Consider the following 18,614-nt stretch of genomic DNA (forward strand, 5'->3'; position numbering starts at 1 on the left):
ATCCATTCCAAGCTTAATATGGTACATCCACGTATGCCAAGAAATTGTACCGACTGCATTATATATGCAACTTTTCAATGCCATCCCAGCTGCTCACGAGACAACTATACTTGAATTTTTTTATGCTCTACATAAAAGACGTAAAAGTGTATGTTCTGAAGTTTACTTGGTGGTCATCATGATCCTAAGCGACTTTTCTTAGCTCATACCGAATAGGCTTTACAGAAAAGGGTTATTAATGGAAAATAAAACTATTAAAATATTCTGTTCATTGAAATGAGAAATGTTGCCTTAGCAATAAACTGAAATATTTTTAGGTTGAGGCATAAAAATGATTAACTATAAATAAATAGAAACTAGGGCTGTCAAACGATTAATCGAGATTAATCGCATCCCGAACAAAAATTTGCGTTTAAATAATATGTCTGTTTACTGTGCATAATAATTTTGTATTTCTAAACACCTACACATACATGTATACACATTTAGGAAATATTTACATACATATATGTATGTATGCATGCATGCATGCTTGTTTGTTTGTTTGTTTGTTTGTTTGCAATTTAAATTATATATAAATGTTTATATTTTTCTTAAACATATGCATGTGTGTGTATGTTTTCATATATACAAAATTAATATCCAAAGTACGCAGACATATTGTAACACAGTTCAATGTAGGGAAGGAAGGAGGCGGGAACCGGCATCATTCAAACAATAAACTTTTAATCGTGAAAGTAAATAAACAATAATAAAACAGGCCGGCAGCCCCTCGCGGCCGACTGCCGGCCAAACAAACTGACTCCACTTAACTTCCGGGCCCGGGTCCTCTCTCTCGATGGTCCGGTCGCTCGTCCTCTTATGCTCCCGAGCTCCCCCGTGAGGCATGCGGGGACCGGCGGTCGCACAGCTGACACTCGTTGCCACTTACGCCGCCGGCCCCGCCTTACTCGCCCCACGGCTCTCGCCCCGCCTTCCTCGCTACATACCCCCATCACCCCTCACAGGCCGGGGGGCAGCACCGAGCCTGTGCTTACTCCCCCCCGGGGGCCTTCTCCCATGAGGGCCCCAGTGACCGGGGCATGCACGGACGAGACGAGAGAAGGAGCCGGGAGCTTCCCGAGCGACCGGGACGAGAGAGGGGAGAGAGGACAAAAAAAAAAAAAGTGGTCCGGTTCCCCGACACGCTGCCGCTCGGTCCTCAGCCCAGCCGTGAGGCTCTTCCTCGCGGTGCTATGCGGTGGTGCGGGGACGCTCCGGGGCGACCTGATCCTCCTCCGCCTCCTGGCGGCCGGCGATGGCTTCGCCCCGAGGGCAGCCGGCAGCGAGCCGTCCGTTCCCTGCTCTTCCCCTTTTCCTTGGTGGACAGTAGCAGGCTCCGGCCCACGGCAAACGGACCGAACTCCTCCGCTCCCTCTTCTACGGCCGCCACCCCACCTCGGCCCAGGAGCCCGGCAGCGAGGTCTTCGTCCCCCGTCGAGCTTTCTCTCTCCGGCACCACCGCTTCGAGCAGCCGCTGGCGGACCTCCTTCGTCCGTGCTGCCCGAACTCCCCAGCACCGCGAGGCCGCTCGGCGGCGAGGGCTCCTCGACAGCATGTCCCTCCTTCCTCCCGGGTTTCGGCACCAATGTAACACAGTTCAATGTAGGGAAGGAAGGAGGCGGGAACCGGCGATCATTCACAAAACTTTAATCAAAATAAACAAACAATAATCCAAGAATAAAAGACCGGCAGCCACCTCACGGTCGACTGCCGGCCACACAAACATAAACAAACTTAACAGTTTCCGGGCCCGGGTCCTCTCTCTCGATGGTCCGGTCGCTCGTCCTCTTATGCTCCCGAGCTCCCCCGTGAGGCATGCGGGGACCGGCGGTCGCACAGCTGACACTCGTTGCCACTTACGCCGCCGGCCCCGCCTTACTCGCCCCACGGCTCTCGCCCCGCCTTCCTCGCTACACATATATTATGTAAACACAAACTTTTATTCTGGATGCGATTAATCGCGATTAATCATTTGACAGCCCTCATAAAAATGAAGATGAAACTGAAATAAAATTTATGAAATGTATACAGCAATATGAATAATAAAATAAACAATATAAGACAGCACATAACAAAATTGCTAAAAATTCAACTTAAAACGTAAAAAGCTAATTCAAATTATTAAAATAGAATTTACAGTAACTCTAACTAAAAAACTTTGGCTTGAACATGAAGAAACTACAATGTCCAAAATCGTTTATTTATCCATAGTATGTGTCAAATAAAATAAAACCTTTCAAAAACATAATTTTTTGGCGTTACAGAAATGTTAGCAGTTGCTTTACAGGTGTTCAGTGATTTACTATGTTTGACACATGTCTGTCTGTAACCTGTAACATCATGTTTGACATAATGCCATCAATATTGTTTGTCCTCTCTGTACTATAGGCTCGACTGGTTTAAGGATCTGAATCTGAAGTGGTACGGTCTTCCTGCTGTGTCTAACATGCTGTTGGAGATCGGTGGGCTGGAGTTCACCGCCTGTCCATTCAGCGGCTGGTACATGGGCACTGAGATCGGCGTCAGAAACTTCTGCGACAACTCACGATACAACATTCTGGAGGTAAAGTCCCAGAAATACACCATAGACTGTACACAGCCTCACCTGCCTCCTTAAAATAAAACACCCTGCCATAGTCTGCCCAACCTGCAATACATTTTTAATGCATGTGTATTTTAAAAACGCAAAGAGCTGATAACAATTGATGGTATCACAGCCTGTATCAGGTTTGTTATCGGTTTTGTTTGAGGGTTATACATATATATGAGAGACCCTTTAATAATATCATTTAAAAGGTGTGATCCTTCTTTTGATTCCCTCAAAATAAATTAATGTCGGATAAGATTGGCTTCCCCATTTTCTCAAGATCTCCAGTGGTGGATCATGAATGGCAGTTCTATTAACCTCAGATCANCTTGTTTTCATTTTGCCCCCTCGTGGGAAGTCTCTTGTTTTAGTTATAACTCTTAGTTTTGTTTTTCCCCCATCGAGGGTGTTTTGTGTTGTGTTTTTGAATAAAGTCTTTTGTTAACCCCTTCACTGCCTGCCTGCGCTTGGGTTCTCTCTTCCACCACGCTCTGGTCGTGACAAACCCAGTGGTTCTCAAACTGGGGGGGGCCTAAGATGGATCCAGGGGGGCCACAGATTTTGTAACATTTTATGAAATATAGACATTTATCATTGATTTTATGCAATCAAACATCAGAAAAATAAGACCACCAACCAAAAGAGTAGATGTTCCAGCATTGTATAACTGAATATGTTTTTAGTTTAATAAAAAGTCTAAGTTTAAGATTACAAGTCTTTATTTAGGGGGCCTTGCATCGAAAATGTTTGAGAACCACTGCTTTAACCCAAACAAAACAAAAGACAAACCTGGTACTCAAAGGACGGCGTGAGGCGATAGTTGAGCATTTCCTGATGGAAAACAGGTGTAGTGCTTCCTGACATGGGCGGCACTATCCACACCCAATCGCCCGGGCAACCGCCTCTCACCCGGTACTCGTTCTCCATGTGTTTCATGAAGGACTCAGTGGCTGAGTGATGATCTACGATGGTAACCTTTGTCATCTGCGTAACAAATGAGGAAAAAATGGCAACTACATAATTATTTGTCTCACAAAAACTATACATGCTAAATGTATGAAACAATCTGAAATGAGTATGAAAAAATTCATACGCATGAATACACAATATTGTGTGCATTGTTACTGGTAACATCTCTTAATAAAACCCGCCCACTTATATTTTCAGATTGGCTTGCAATGCTGCATTCCTAATGGATTGAATTGTTGTCATTGTTTTGTCTACATCTGAAATAATATAATATGAGCACAGTTACTCACCAATATCTACTCAATTTACTCAAGTCGAAACCTAGGGTAAAAGCCTTTTAAAAGGAAACAACGACTTGCGGGTAAACAAACTGCATGGAGTATTCAATAAATAACAATTGCCATGATTCTTCAGTCACAGAAGGTCTGTATTTTCCTTGAGGCATGTCTCTTTTCCAGGTAAAGAAACCAAAAATATTCATGACGCAGGGACTGATGCATAATATTTTATCCAATAAACTGCCCTCTAGAATAAAAACGACCCACCTCCTAACACCACACGCACAAAACTTCAAATCAAAAGCTAACAAAGCAGCGACATCACGTTTCATGACAAACTTCCTGTTTTATCAGGAAATACAACCAAGAGTATCCCTGCATATGAAAATTGTGTACTGTGACAGCACGTAGTGAATTACATGAAGTACTTATCAACCTTTAACACAGTATGTTCTATATAGTTTGTCAACACAATCTCACGCATATGCGTAACTATTTTACGAGGTGGCTAGTTTTGACTAATTAGTATGATCTCATTCGTACATTTTAGTACGATTTGCTTTCGCGCCAGTGACGTTAGGTTTAGGGGCGGAGTTGGGGTGGCCCTTTACTATTGCTTTTATTCTAGTAATCGCACGTTTTTGTATGATTAATTTGTATGAATTCATACGAATGAACCACCTTCGTAAAATAGATACGAACTCCAGTGAGATCGGGTTGTATGTGCGGGTGCATTATGCATTCTACATCTGCAATGTTTTTACTGTCACATGACCCCTACGATCGTTCACCTATGATGACGTACAATCAACAACCACAAAAACAATTTACTTGTTAAACAAGTACAATTTTTACACTTGAAAGAGCCCCAAGACTTAGTTTTCTGGTATTTTTATTTCTTTTTTAATTTGATGGCTCCTCAGCTCCCTAGGCATCATGGGAGAGAAAAGTGTCCTAAACATTTCAGCAGAATTTAAGGTATTTTTTGCGTACTGAGGTTTAGTACATACTACTCATTTCGCGTACAAGTTGATGATTTCAGGCACCAAATACGGGTTTGCTCCAAGCATGTGTTAGTTTGAAACCCACCTGAAAGCTGTAAAGAACAGCGATGTTGATCTCCACCAGCGCCTGGTCTTTCCACAAGGACGATGTCTTCCTCGTGTCCAGACCCATCATCGTGGCTACTTCCTGAAATTGAAAGGTATGAATCATACTGTACACAGACGTCTGATTCTACTCTAATCTCACCGGGTCTGATCTGAGGTTAATAGAACTGCCATTCATGATCCACCACTGGAGATCTTGAGAAAATGGGGAAGCCAATCTTATCCGACATTAATTTATTTTGAGGGAATCAAAAGAAGGATCACACCTTTTAAATGATATTATTAAAGGGTCTCTCATATATATGTATAACCCTCAAACAAAACCGATAACAAACCTGATACAGGCTGTGATACCATCAATTGTTATCAGCTCTTTGCGTTTTTAAAATACACATGCATTAAAAATGTATTGCAGGTTGGGCAGACTATGGCAGGGTGTTTTATTTTAAGGAGGCAGGTGAGGCTGTGTACAGTCTATGGTGTATTTCTGGGACTTTACCTCCAGAATGTTGTATCGTGAGTTGTCGCAGAAGTTTCTGACGCCGATCTCAGTGCCCATGTACCAGCCGCTGAATGGACAGGCGGTGAACTCCAGCCCACCGATCTCCAACAGCATGTTAGACACAGCAGGAAGACCGTACCACTTCAGATTCAGATCCTTAAACCAGTCGAGCCTATAGTACAGAGAGGACAAACAATATTGATGGCATTATGTCAAACATGATGTTACAGGTTACAGACAGACATGTGTCAAACATAGTAAATCACTGAACACCTGTAAAGCAACTGCTAACATTTCTGTAACGCCAAAAAATTATGTTTTTGAAAGGTTTTATTTTATTTGACACATACTATGGATAAATAAACGATTTTGGACATTGTAGTTTCTTCATGTTCAAGCCAAAGTTTTTTAGTTAGAGTTACTGTAAATTCTATTTTAATAATTTGAATTAGCTTTTTACGTTTTAAGTTGAATTTTTAGCAATTTTGTTATGTGCTGTCTTATATTGTTTATTTTATTATTCATATTGCTGTATACATTTCATAAATTTTATTTCAGTTTCATCTTCATTTTTATGAGGGCTGTCAAATGATTAATCGCGATTAATCGCATCCAGAATAAAAGTTTGTGTTTACATAATATATGTGTAGCGAGGAAGGCGGGGCGAGAGCCGTGGGGCGAGTAAGGCGGGGCCGGCGGCGTAAGTGGCAACGAGTGTCAGCTGTGCGACCGCCGGTCCCCGCATGCCTCACGGGGGAGCTCGGGAGCATAAGAGGACGAGCGACCGGACCATCGAGAGAGAGGACCCGGGCCCGGAAACTGTTAAGTTTGTTTATGTTTGTGTGGCCGGCAGTCGACCGTGAGGTGGCTGCCGGTCTTTTATTCTTGGATTATTGTTTGTTTATTTTGATTAAAGTTTTGTGAATGATCGCCGGTTCCCGCCTCCTTCCTTCCCTACATTGAACTGTGTTACATTGGTGCCGAAACCCGGGAGGAAGGAGGGACATGCTGTCGAGGAGCCCTCGCCGCCGAGCGGCCTCGCGGTGCTGGGGAGTTCGGGCAGCACGGACGAAGGAGGTCCGCCAGCGGCTGCTCGAAGCGGTGGTGCCGGAGAGAGAAAGCTCGACGGGGGACGAAGACCTCGCTGCCGGGCTCCTGGGCCGAGGTGGGGTGGCGGCCGTAGAAGAGGGAGCGGAGGAGTTCGGTCCGTTTGCCGTGGGCCGGAGCCTGCTACTGTCCACCAAGGAAAAGGGGAAGAGCAGGGAACGGACGGCTCGCTGCCGGCTGCCCTCGGGGCGAAGCCATCGCCGGCCGCCAGGAGGCGGAGGAGGATCAGGTCGCCCCGGAGCGTCCCCGCACCACCGCATAGCACCGCGAGGAAGAGCCTCACGGCTGGGCTGAGGACCGAGCGGCAGCGTGTCGGGGAACCGGACCACTTTTTTTTTTTTTGTCCTCTCTCCCCTCTCTCGTCCCGGTCGCTCGGGAAGCTCCCGGCTCCTTCTCTCGTCTCGTCCGTGCATGCCCCGGTCACTGGGGCCCTCATGGGAGAAGGCCCCCGGGGGGGAGTAAGCACAGGCTCGGTGCTGCCCCCCGGCCTGTGAGGGGTGATGGGGGTATGTAGCGAGGAAGGCGGGGCGAGAGCCGTGGGGCGAGTAAGGCGGGGCCGGCGGCGTAAGTGGCAACGAGTGTCAGCTGTGCGACCGCCGGTCCCCGCATGCCTCACGGGGGAGCTCGGGAGCATAAGAGGACGAGCGACCGGACCATCGAGAGAGAGGACCCGGGCCCGGAAGTTAAGTGGAGTCAGTTTGTTTGGCCGGCAGTCGGCCGCGAGGGGCTGCCGGCCTGTTTTATTATTGTTTATTTACTTTCACGATTAAAAGTTTATTGTTTGAATGATGCCGGTTCCCGCCTCCTTCCTTCCCTACATTGAACTGTGTTACAATATGTCTGCGTACTTTGGATATTAATTTTGTATATATGAAAACATACACACACATGCATATGTTTAAGAAAAATATAAACATTTATATATAATTTAAATTGCAAACAAACAAACAAACAAACAAACAAGCATGCATGCATGCATACATACATATATGTATGTAAATATTTCCTAAATGTGTATACATGTATGTGTAGGTGTTTAGAAATACAAAATTATTATGCACAGTAAACAGACATATTATTTAAACGCAAATTTTTGTTCGGGATGCGATTAATCTCGATTAATCGTTTGACAGCCCTAGTTTCTATTTATTTATAGTTAATCATTTTTATGCCTCAACCTAAAAATATTTCAGTTTATTGCTAAGGCAACATTTCTCATTTCAATGAACAGAATATTTTAATAGTTTTATTTTCCATTAATAACCCTTTTCTGTAAAGCCTATTCGGTATGAGCTAAGAAAAGTCGCTTAGGATCATGATGACCACCAAGTAAACTTCAGAACATACACTTTTACGTCTTTTATGTAGAGCATAAAAAAATTCAAGTATAGTTGTCTCGTGAGCAGCTGGGATGGCATTGAAAAGTTGCATATATAATGCAGTCGGTACAATTTCTTGGCATACGTGGATGTACCATATTAAGCTTGGAATGGATTTCCGCTTACACTTTTTATTATAATTTCCCAGTAAAAGCGCACACGGTATGCTCTGCCAAAACGATCATTATCTCTAAACACGCACCTGCAGGCTCCTCAGGTGTTCTGCTAAGAGCCCATTTCTACCAACGTCTGTCCTTAATACAGCGAAATTGTGTTCTGGTGGCAAGCTTGAGCAATGCAGTAGCATTTTCATCATTATTAGGCTAAATTTCGCTTTGCATTAACTTGTAATTGTTGAAGGGTAATACATGCGTGTCTTCGCTAACTAATATGCAAATGCATTCTCCATTAAGATGTTTGCTTGGCTAATTGGTTCTTTGAGTGTTATAAATCTACATGCCAATAATGAACTAAAGCACTAAGCCCGAAGAAGCCATTCTGCGTTGTGCCAAACTACGCCCCTTAGCCCTTTCTAAATTCACAGTAAACCACAGTTTTAAGGGTCTTTTTGTTTTTGCATACAATCATTTTCAGTTAGTTTCATCAACGGTTTCAGTTAGTTTCAGACGGTTTCAAAATGAGAAAATAAACAAACTGCTATTGTGCATGCGCACGTTCATGGACTGCCCTTAACTTCCGGTACACAATCACAAACAATAGAGATTATTTCTGATAACAAGCAAAATAAACAGAGAAGAACCGTTACTTGGCTAAACCTGTCTCTCCAATATTTTGAATTTAGACTGCGATACCAAGCTTAATCGCAAGATGCCAATGTACCATACGGTTTCTTTAAATGCGACCAAACTACAGGACCTATTCAACAAATTGTTTATTTAATCAACTGAACATACCACAAAATTCAACAAATCGTTCATTTAATACAATTATTATACAATAAAAATAATATCAATCATTATTAACGAAAATTAAATAAAATGCAAAAAGTTATATTATTAGACACTAGCCAAACACAGACCGGAAGTTAACTGCAGTCCCGGCGCGCGCATCTGATAAAACGGCCTATATCTTACTGAAAAAATGTATTCTACGTATTTGGCTCTTACTTTGGATGGATGATGGGAACCTCGAGCACAAGATCATCTGGTATCTCAAAGAGCTCAGGATCGTTCCCGTTGGCTTGGAGAAGAAGCGGCAAAACGTCAAAACGGCCTTTTGGAGCTTTCCAGCCTTGCTGAACACAGATCTATACCAATCAAAGTAAAACACCAAATAAAGCATGTTTAGATATTTAAAAACATCTGCAGAGAATGGATACTTGGAAAGTAACATTGGACTTTTTTAAATAAACATTTTCCCATGTTACTCCAAAAGATGTTCTTCATAGACTCTAGACCCGTAGGCCTGCTGGTCCGTCATCTCGTGTCGCAGCTCTCTGATCTCACCTCTGTAAGCTCCAGTGAGGCTGGATCTCCGAGTATGGATCCATCAGGCTGCTTGTAACCAGCATAGCGGATCAACTGTCCGTTCCACACACGGAAGTCGCGTTTTCCATCCGTCCTCTGGGGGAAGATGGTGATAGCCGATCTGCACATCAGAGTGACAATGATAAGCATCATCTGGTAGATATTTTGTACATCTCCTCTAACAGACAGATCTTCTTAACCTTATCAACTCAAAACTGAATATTTACATTCTACTGTACTCGTAATGTAATGTAAATGACAGGCTGATGCCCAGAGAAAATTGTCAGATGTTGGTCATCTGTTGCTTTTACATAGCTCAGGAGATTTGATGGAGTTCTTATTTGGGTTTCATTTAAGTATCGACTTGGTCTTAGATGTTTCTGCTAAAATTACCGAGGAAAATAAATATAAAAGCAAATTAAACAATTGTTGGAATAGGTGTAATATGAATGTAGATTCTAGAGGTAAAATAATCTGGATTTCGGTAAATTTGATGAAAAATATTTGCGTTCATATGGCAGACTTGACAGATCTGAGCTCAGTTTGACACATTCTGGAGATCTCTTCTAAAACTCTAATGGAGACATTTGTGAGATTTCTGAGAAGCAGATGACTTAAAGGAACAGTTCACCCCAAAATGAAATGAATGTCTTCATTTATTAACCCTCAAGTTGTTCCAAACCTTACACAGAGCAAGATATTCAGTTCTTGGCCACCAGCAGTGACTACCATAGTAGGAAAAATGTCTTTATAAATTTCTTTGTTCTGCTGAACACAAAAGAAGACATTTTGAAGAATGTAGGAAAGCAAACAGTTCTGGGGCACTTTTCACCATCATTGTCATTTTTCCTACTATGGTAGTCAATGGCGGCCAAATATTGTTTGGTTACAAGCATTCTTCCAAATATCTTTCTCTGTGTTCATCAGAACAAAGAAATGTATACCAATTTGGAACAACTCGAGGGTGAGTAAATGATGACAGCATTTTCATTTTTGCATGAACTGTCCCTTTAAGCAAAAGTTTCCATTTGCTCTCTATTGAAACGATATGAAATAACATTACATTAAAGCCATCTCATCTATGATTTTTCTTTCTTTAAGTAAGGGAAAAGAATGTATGCCAAACTGGCCAACAGCTGTTACAAGTGGTTCTGATACTAAATAGCCAATTGTAAGAGTTTACAATACAATTTATTGAGTTTTAAGAGAAATGAAGCAAGCGAATAATATCAGAGTGCTGAAAATACATCACAGTGACACGTCAGGGTTCACAGAGATTTGTCTACGTGCCTTTACTTGTTTACTAACTTCAACGGCACGCTAAGAGCAAAGTGTCAGTTCAACGAATCCGGTGCCGTCACTCTCAAAATACAGCTCTGGATGAAATTTGGGTCACCGGCAAGCTCGCAAACGCAGAGGAAAAATTATTTTGTCTACGCGCAGAAAAAGTGTCAAAGACCTCTGACGTTTCTTCTGACAGCTCATGATGATGCAACAGGCAAGCGCGGTGCTTCAGATTTTTGAGAGAGCTTCTGAACTGTATAAAAGCATTTCCTTTCAGTCTTTAATTTTCCCTCTCTCTCTCTCTCTCTGAGGCTCTAATCTTTCTGTTAGACTGACATTAATTAAACTGAACAGAGAGTAAGTGTCGGGTGTGATTAGCTTTGCGCGGCGGTAGCTGTGCCAGCGCTCGGCTTCGCCGTGGCAGGTGCTTCACCGAGGGCTGTGGAACAAGGTGACACAGAGTGCACAGAAACACACAGTTTGACAGGAGAAGAGAAAATGAGACGCAGGGAAAAGCAAGGCAGAGGCGGTGAACAGCGGCCACACTAACCTGAGGTTCCCTTTGTTGGTGGCGTATTTGATGTGGTTGCAGATGTAATTAAACATCCCGTGAGCGGTCGTGCAGTCTCGAGCATCAAAAACCTCAACAGAGAGAAAGATTCTTTTATTCATTATCACTGCATTTATATTTGCTCACACTGCATTGCAATGGATATGGCACTGCTGGAGCTTTTGGAAATGGTTTGATGAAGAAAAGCATTGTGTAACGCTGCATCTTTTGCATAATATTGTTTTTGAGGGAATTCAACTACTGGAATGAGACTATTCTTCAGTTTTACAGGAAAAGGTTATGTTTAACGTTTGTTCAAGTGAAACTTTGATGAAGTTGTACATCACATTTTTATAGATTTTGAGGGGCCTTAAAGTTGCAAACCGTTTTATTTCTGATATCTACAAAAGAAACTTGCGAAAAATATTCCCAAGTGAAAAAAATGTATTTTATCTATTGGGAAATAGGGCCGTCACGGTATCAGATTTTTACCACACGGTTATCGTTGTGTTGCCGGTATTATCGCGGTATAGAATGCTTTGATAAATACATACAATTTAAGATAAAACTGACCAGCAGTATTATTGATTTTAAGTTTTCTTTTTTGGGCCAATGATTTGCAAATACGAGTGTAGTTTGTGGCCAGTGCCAATCCTAGACGTCTGGGGGCCCTATGCAAACCTTTGTGAGCGGCCCTTGTCATAATAGTTCAAATTAGATGAGCATAACTGTAAACTATAAGATATAAAATGATAAATCAATTAACACACTTAAACAAATTAAAACTGGAAGACAAAAAACCTTAAACTGACAGTAAGAACAATTAAGTATAAATTAAATTCACATTTTGATTCACATGTAAATAATCCTTTACCTAAAGTAACACATGGCTCTGGAACCATCTAGCTTTTTACTAATCAAATGAGTGATTAACAAAAATAAAACATGATAAGTTTACTCAAGAAAGCTAAGCATTCGAAAACAAAACATATCAATTATTCTCTAAATGTGATGACACAAAAATTACATATTATCATGGGCAAACGAAATGCAGTGGTGTGCATTATAGCTGAGACTCACATGAACATTGCACAGCTGGTTTTGTCATTCCTTGTAAATGTTATTGAAGTTTTATTAATGTGTATGTAGCTTTGGAGACGGTCCCTAAATTCACGAACGTCCAAACAACTGTTTTGTAAATATGTACTTGCATAAGTTGACAAAACTAAATAAGACTTAAAAATAGTACAAAAACACATGCCTTCTAGTTCTTGTTCTTTTGCTTCACGTTGTTGCCGTTTTTTCTGTTACATACGGATAGCTTCGTTTTGAAGCCATATGTAATAAGACGCATCATCACATTATGCGCATGTCATCACCTGCGCGCACTGCATGATGTCCGAGTATGTCACAGTAATTAAATATATTAAGTATTAAAAAGGAAATTTCCAAATGATTCCTGTAAAGTTTATAACAGAACACTCCGAAGGCAGAAAGTTGAATCCGCGTCTTGTTTACATTATAGTGTTTTTGATTCGGTACTCATGGAGGCCCCCTGGTGGTGCAGGGGCCCTACGCAACTTGCGTAGTTTGCCTATAGGAAGAATCGGCTCCGATTGTGGCTCTTAAGGAAAAAGTTTAAACAAGTGGCGAAATGTTTACGATATTATCGCACGTTTCAAATGATCAAGGTATGGCAGTTATTGACAATGGCGACAACCCTATTGGGAAAAATCGGGATTGTAAAAAGTGGTCTCTATATAACAGGGGGACAGACTGGCAAATATAAGACAAATAACAAAGGTATGCGATTGACTCATTCCCCACCAATGTCAAAACTTTTCCCTAATTTACGACACAATGCTTCCGCCATTGATTTTTCAGTCGTTTCATCATTCTGTCTCTGATCTGGACAAAGTCTCTGAACAAAAAAGCTGGAAATGCTGCGTTTCTTTAGCAATGAAGCTAGAATATGTTCAGTTATATTCATACAACAAAGTTTTGCGAACACTATCAATAACACTGGCACTGGCTGGAAACTTTTTTCAAAAACGCTGGCGGGGAAAGATTTACATAGCATCAAAGCACACAGCACGTGCAAATTTTCATCATCTTGTAGGGAAAGTAGATAAGCACCTGTAGTTTGGACCACTGGATACGTCCCACACAGCGAGCTGCATTCCTCCATGCGTGTTTGGCACCATAGATCAGCTCGTTGTCCTTCAGTTGATAGGTTCCTGAAGTTTCAATCTCTTTTTTGACCTCCTCCAATCTGTCGACATGGGCCTTGGAGGCACATCTGCTCAGAAAGAAGCTGATAGTTAAAAACAATTGTATTCAATTGTCAACAGACAAAGGTAGCATCAGATCTCTGGCCTGCCTTTTGATCGATGTGTAGTACTGGTCGATGAAATCTGTAGCGAGCGACAGCAGTTCCTCTTTCGTTCGCACTTCATCTGGTTTGCGACTGTGCTGATGTGGCATCATAATAGAACCTATACACACACTCTCAGTGCAGATTGGCACCTACAAACAAGAGAATGTATTTTAATAAGCAAACGTAAAAATAATTCAACACGTGTGAAACAGGCCGCAGACATTACGCAACATGACACGTTGGTGTAATCCGGGCATTGAGTGATAATTAAAAACCTATTCTAATCGTATTCTCCGCTCAGATAGGGAGCCATTATTTACAACGATCATACTACTGTAATATATACTGCTGTTGAGAAGACTTCAGTGGCAGACTTCATCAAAGCTCAAAAAAGGAATGAAGGGTCAGTCGGAAGCTGTTCATCGCCTGGAGGAAAATCCTCATATGGTCAGTGTAATATTAGATTTGAAATGAACTGTAGATGCTAATATGTGCACTGGATTAGAGGTGGAAAGACTAAAAATAACAGGACGGCTCTAGTGCTGTGTAAATAAGGAGTTTTGTTTTTATGTCCCATGACCTTCAATGTAGACCAACCTAGACTAACCTAAGGGTACCAGATTTGGTTTGTTATCATTGAATTATATGTACAGTACATTTACCTTTTTAATGCCATCTATGTACAGATTTTCATACAAATGTTCACCCAAAAATGAAAATTCTGTCATCATTTACCTTGTCATTTCAAACCTGCATGACTGTTCTCAGAAGACCAAAAAATAAAATTCTTCAAAATATCAGAATTTTCATTTTTGGGTGAACGATCACTTTAAACGTTCATATTTAGGACACATAAAATGCTCGATTTGAAATTTGCAAAACAATGGTTATTTTGGGCATGTTTAAAATGCAACTACACTACTCTAATTTCCACCAAAAAAAGGATGGTGGGAATATTCGTGACAATCCAGGAAGACGAAATATCCTGCAATCCATATACAGTATACAGTATCTACTCAGGACACTGTTAGAGGACAAATTAAATGTACTACTAAGACTGTGTGTTTTTTAATAAAAGAAGTGGCAGTGGCTTAAGAAATACCCTTACGGTGATGGTGCTCAGGGAACCAATGTTAAAAATAAAAAGACTTTTGTTCGTTTTTCGCATTCACCCGCCGTAAGGCAGATCGAATTCAGTCTTGCAGCTGCCACATTCAGTAGAGTTGGGGATGCGACTCAAAAAAATCCTTCAGAATGTGATATATTATAAATCACAGCAGCTGTAATTAGCATCAATTAGCATGCAAAGGCAGTCACTCATGAAACTTTGTAACCCTCTCTTACCAGGATGAATCAGATTTAGAGAGAACGTCGAGAGCTCTGTAACCATGACTTTGTGTCTACAGTGAGAGGCACGGGCTAATTTTAATCCTCAATTTGTATATGACATATGGAGGCTATGGGAGCAAACCTCAGCTCTAGTTCTGCATTTACGTCATGTTGGAATTACCGTAATTATGAGATTGCGATTTGTAAATACCTTTCGGCGAACTTGTAAGTTCTTTCAATTTCTCGTTGTGACGTCACTTAAAAAAGCAATGTGCCTGCCAATACTACATTCTCAGAAAGGACGTGATAAATAGTAACACATTTTTTGTGTTATGGAATTTTGTTTCTGTAAATAATACAATTCTTAAAAAATTTAAATAATAGAAATAATATCTTAGAAATGGGACAACATAACACAAAATGTGTTTTCCTTTAGTACACACACACATGTGTTCAGTTAAGGACAAATTGTGTTTAACACAACAGTTTTTAAGGGTAGCAATGTTACCTGTATCCGCTACTAATAGTCAACAATACCTGCTTCTTTTACGATAATTAACCACAATGGTACCATCAATAAAAAAGTTTACCATTTACAGATTAACCATGATTATACTATAGTAACCATAATTTAACTATGGTATTCGTAAATCGCACATACAAATTGTAATCGATTCACCAAAACCTGGTTACTACATTTACTTGGCTATAATAAAACCATGGCAAATTTTCAGGGTTTCATGCATCTTCAATATTTGGCAAGAGGTGAATAAATTAAGTGATCAATATAATTTTGTCCTTATCAACAAAGCCACACATCCATTTATCCGTTACGTGCGTTGCCATAGAAACCAATCTGAGATGTGAACAGAAGTACGATCTTTGATTTATCATCTAGCAATTCTAACAGTATCTATGAAGCATGAAAACAGGAGCATAAACATTCAGACATCTTATTTTTTATATCTGTATATTATAGAAATAATCTGTAAATGATTTCACAACATGCAAAAATGAAGTATTGTTCTACTTCTTCAACCTTACATCCCTGCTGAAAAAAACAATGGAAACCATTAAAGAAGTTATAATGGTTTTATAGGGATTTGTATTGGTTTTAATGGAAACTGTTATGGTTTTACTGGTATGTGATGAATTATATTGGTGGGATGGTTAAATCCTAGAGGAATAATGCCCAAAACACACTACAAACAGGAATTTTGTAATGGTTTTAATGGAAAAAGCTAATGGTTCATACTGGTATTTTAAGTTAAACCATTCGAATTCCTGTAATGGTTTCTGTTGGGTTTCTATTGTTTTTTTTCAGCAGGGATAGAAATGATATTGTTTTAGAGTGACCTACCTTGTCTGAGTTGTTGTGTAAAACATCGTTGTAAACCGCTCCGGTTTCCCAGTTCTTCATCTTCATGAATCTTGGACATTTGGAGGGACTTCCGTTCTGCACAGTCTCAGTGGGAGAAACTCTTCCTTGTGATTCTGGCTGTGATGGGATAAACTTCAAATCTTATTAAACTGCAAACTTATTCAAATCGTCATTTAGCCAACACTTTTAACCCAACGTACACTTTTCAAGACCCCAAAACAGTTTTAGTCCACTGGTGTTACTGATAGAAGTACTTGCACATGCTTGAAGACCAGAAGTAAAGTTGTGTGGTTATTCTGCCCTCTTATCAATCAAGAAACGAAAAACCGAAAGCCTTCAGACAAGACCAGGACTATCAGGCGAAGACCTAAATGAGCTTTGATTGGTGAGAGCTTGGGATTCTCCCGTTGAATTCTCCATTCAAAGAATGACTGTAAATTGCTCTGTGCAATAATCTATAAGCACCGACTCGGACGGGAATCAATTTGGGGGCCATTACAGTTCCCATCTATTCTTTCAAAAGATACAGTTCACAGACCGATTGCGGCAGTTTGATATGAATACAAATCTGAATATCAATCTCGGTCCCTTACGCCCGCTGTCCCCTGGAAGAAAAGTGGGCCCTTGTTCTCAATCGATTCAATCCTCCTCAGAAAAAGAAATACATCAGTCAGTCTCGTTCTACAGCAGCACTCTCTCTCAGACTCGGCGACACATGCAACATACACAATCATTATCGACGAGCCAACACATCACCGAGTTGACACAAAGAACACCGTGTTTGCACACGCTAGACGTCTGAAGCTGAAACGATGAGAAGAAGAATCTGTCAGAAGTGAAACGTGAGGACAAAAGCGAACACGATACACCCTTAAACATACAAGTGTGCAGTGACAGGACGGCAGCACGGTTTGATAAAGGTGTAAAATTGAAAAAGGGAACTTTATTTGAAGTGTATTGTGTAAGGATTTTGTGTATAAGACAGCGTCGCCCAGGGCAATAACAGACAGATACGGTACATAAACATGGATGATAATTGACAACATCACTTCGAAATCACTTACCCACACAAAGCACTTACGAGAAGAGCATGAAACACAAGAAACCAGCGTCATATCAGAATCACACCAGAATCCAGATTCACACCAGAATCCAGATTCCCACCTGCACGTTTATTTACCAGTTTCTGCTGAATAACATTAACTGCAAACTTTATTATGTAACAAGCTGATTTGTCAGACTAATCTTAAGAGCTACCAATAAACAAAAAAAAAAAACAGGCATATTAAAGGAGCAATGTTGAGAATTTTGGCGGCATCTAGTGGTGAGGTTGCAAATTGCAACCAATGGCTCACTCCACCCACTCTTTCAAAGCAAAGCTGCTACATTGCAAAATTGAGGTTGACTCAGGTCATTATAATTTGTGCAGGAAAGAATTAATGGATGCTTCAGGGGCATTGCATTGACATAATAAATAACCATAAATAATAAGAAATGATCAAAATAAATGATAAAAATCAACAAAGGATGTTGGCAGCTCTGCTTCGCATCACTTCCACCGGGCGATCGTGCCTTATTAGACTTTAAATTATGCAGAGCGCTGCTGTTCACCCTGGACAACTTTACAAATCCTAAACCATCATCAGACGGAGCGAAGGGTGATCATCATTTCAAACATTTCAGTTCCTCCCACCCGTGTGGCTTTGCAGTCACTAAAGCAATGAGACGCACGTTCTGTTGAAGTGTCAGCAAGGTTAGTTTCGACCTAGCACAGACGCTTCTGTCAAAAAACAAAGTCTCATGTAAAGCTTCACGCAGAAATGTAAAACAAACAGATTTTCTGTAACAACCTGATAAGAACATGTAGACCAACGAGTAAAGTGGTGCCCAGATCAACTGCACTGTTTAGCAGGCTGGAAAGTGTTCATTCTTGACTTCGCAAAAAGTTTTTTTTTTCTTGTACTGAAAGATTCGTTGGAGTACAAAAATCGCTCTTCTACAGCATCACTGAGAAGAACCCGGCACATTTATTTAAAAAAATGTTGGGCCAATTTTTTGTCCCCCTCTCATTCTCTGCCTTGCTCAACCCCCTCCACCCCGCCCCATCTTACGCACTGCCGATTACTACCGACTCTACATTATGAGAAAGGGAAAGAGACAACAACTCCTTTACTCTGTTCTGTAGCACCGCACAGCTGCACTCATTCATTCCCTCGCTTTCCTGGACCGACTC

At 41.1% G+C, this 18,614-nt stretch overlaps 1 protein-coding gene across 1 annotated transcript in view; it reads right to left on the reverse strand.

The window, feature by feature from the left end:
• The window catches only part of nos1 (nitric oxide synthase 1 (neuronal)), a 52,046-nt gene that overhangs the window by 24,105 nt on the left and 9,327 nt on the right, over positions 1-18,614 (reverse strand). Inside the window, exons 4-12 of the mRNA XM_057358140.1 lie at positions 16,361-16,498; positions 13,675-13,820; positions 13,431-13,593; positions 11,295-11,386; positions 9,440-9,581; positions 9,101-9,240; positions 5,485-5,659; positions 4,966-5,067; positions 3,419-3,613 (exon numbers count right to left, since the gene is read on the reverse strand). Coding sequence (XP_057214123.1) covers positions 3,419-3,613; positions 4,966-5,067; positions 5,485-5,659; positions 9,101-9,240; positions 9,440-9,581; positions 11,295-11,386; positions 13,431-13,593; positions 13,675-13,820; positions 16,361-16,498 — 1,293 coding nt within the window. The remainder of the gene's footprint in view (positions 1-3,418; positions 3,614-4,965; positions 5,068-5,484; positions 5,660-9,100; positions 9,241-9,439; positions 9,582-11,294; positions 11,387-13,430; positions 13,594-13,674; positions 13,821-16,360; positions 16,499-18,614) is intronic.

The sequence above is a fragment of the Triplophysa rosa genome, linkage group LG2, assembly GCF_024868665.1.
Source record: "Triplophysa rosa linkage group LG2, Trosa_1v2, whole genome shotgun sequence".
In the NCBI taxonomy this organism is placed as follows: Eukaryota; Metazoa; Chordata; class Actinopteri; order Cypriniformes; family Nemacheilidae; genus Triplophysa; species Triplophysa rosa.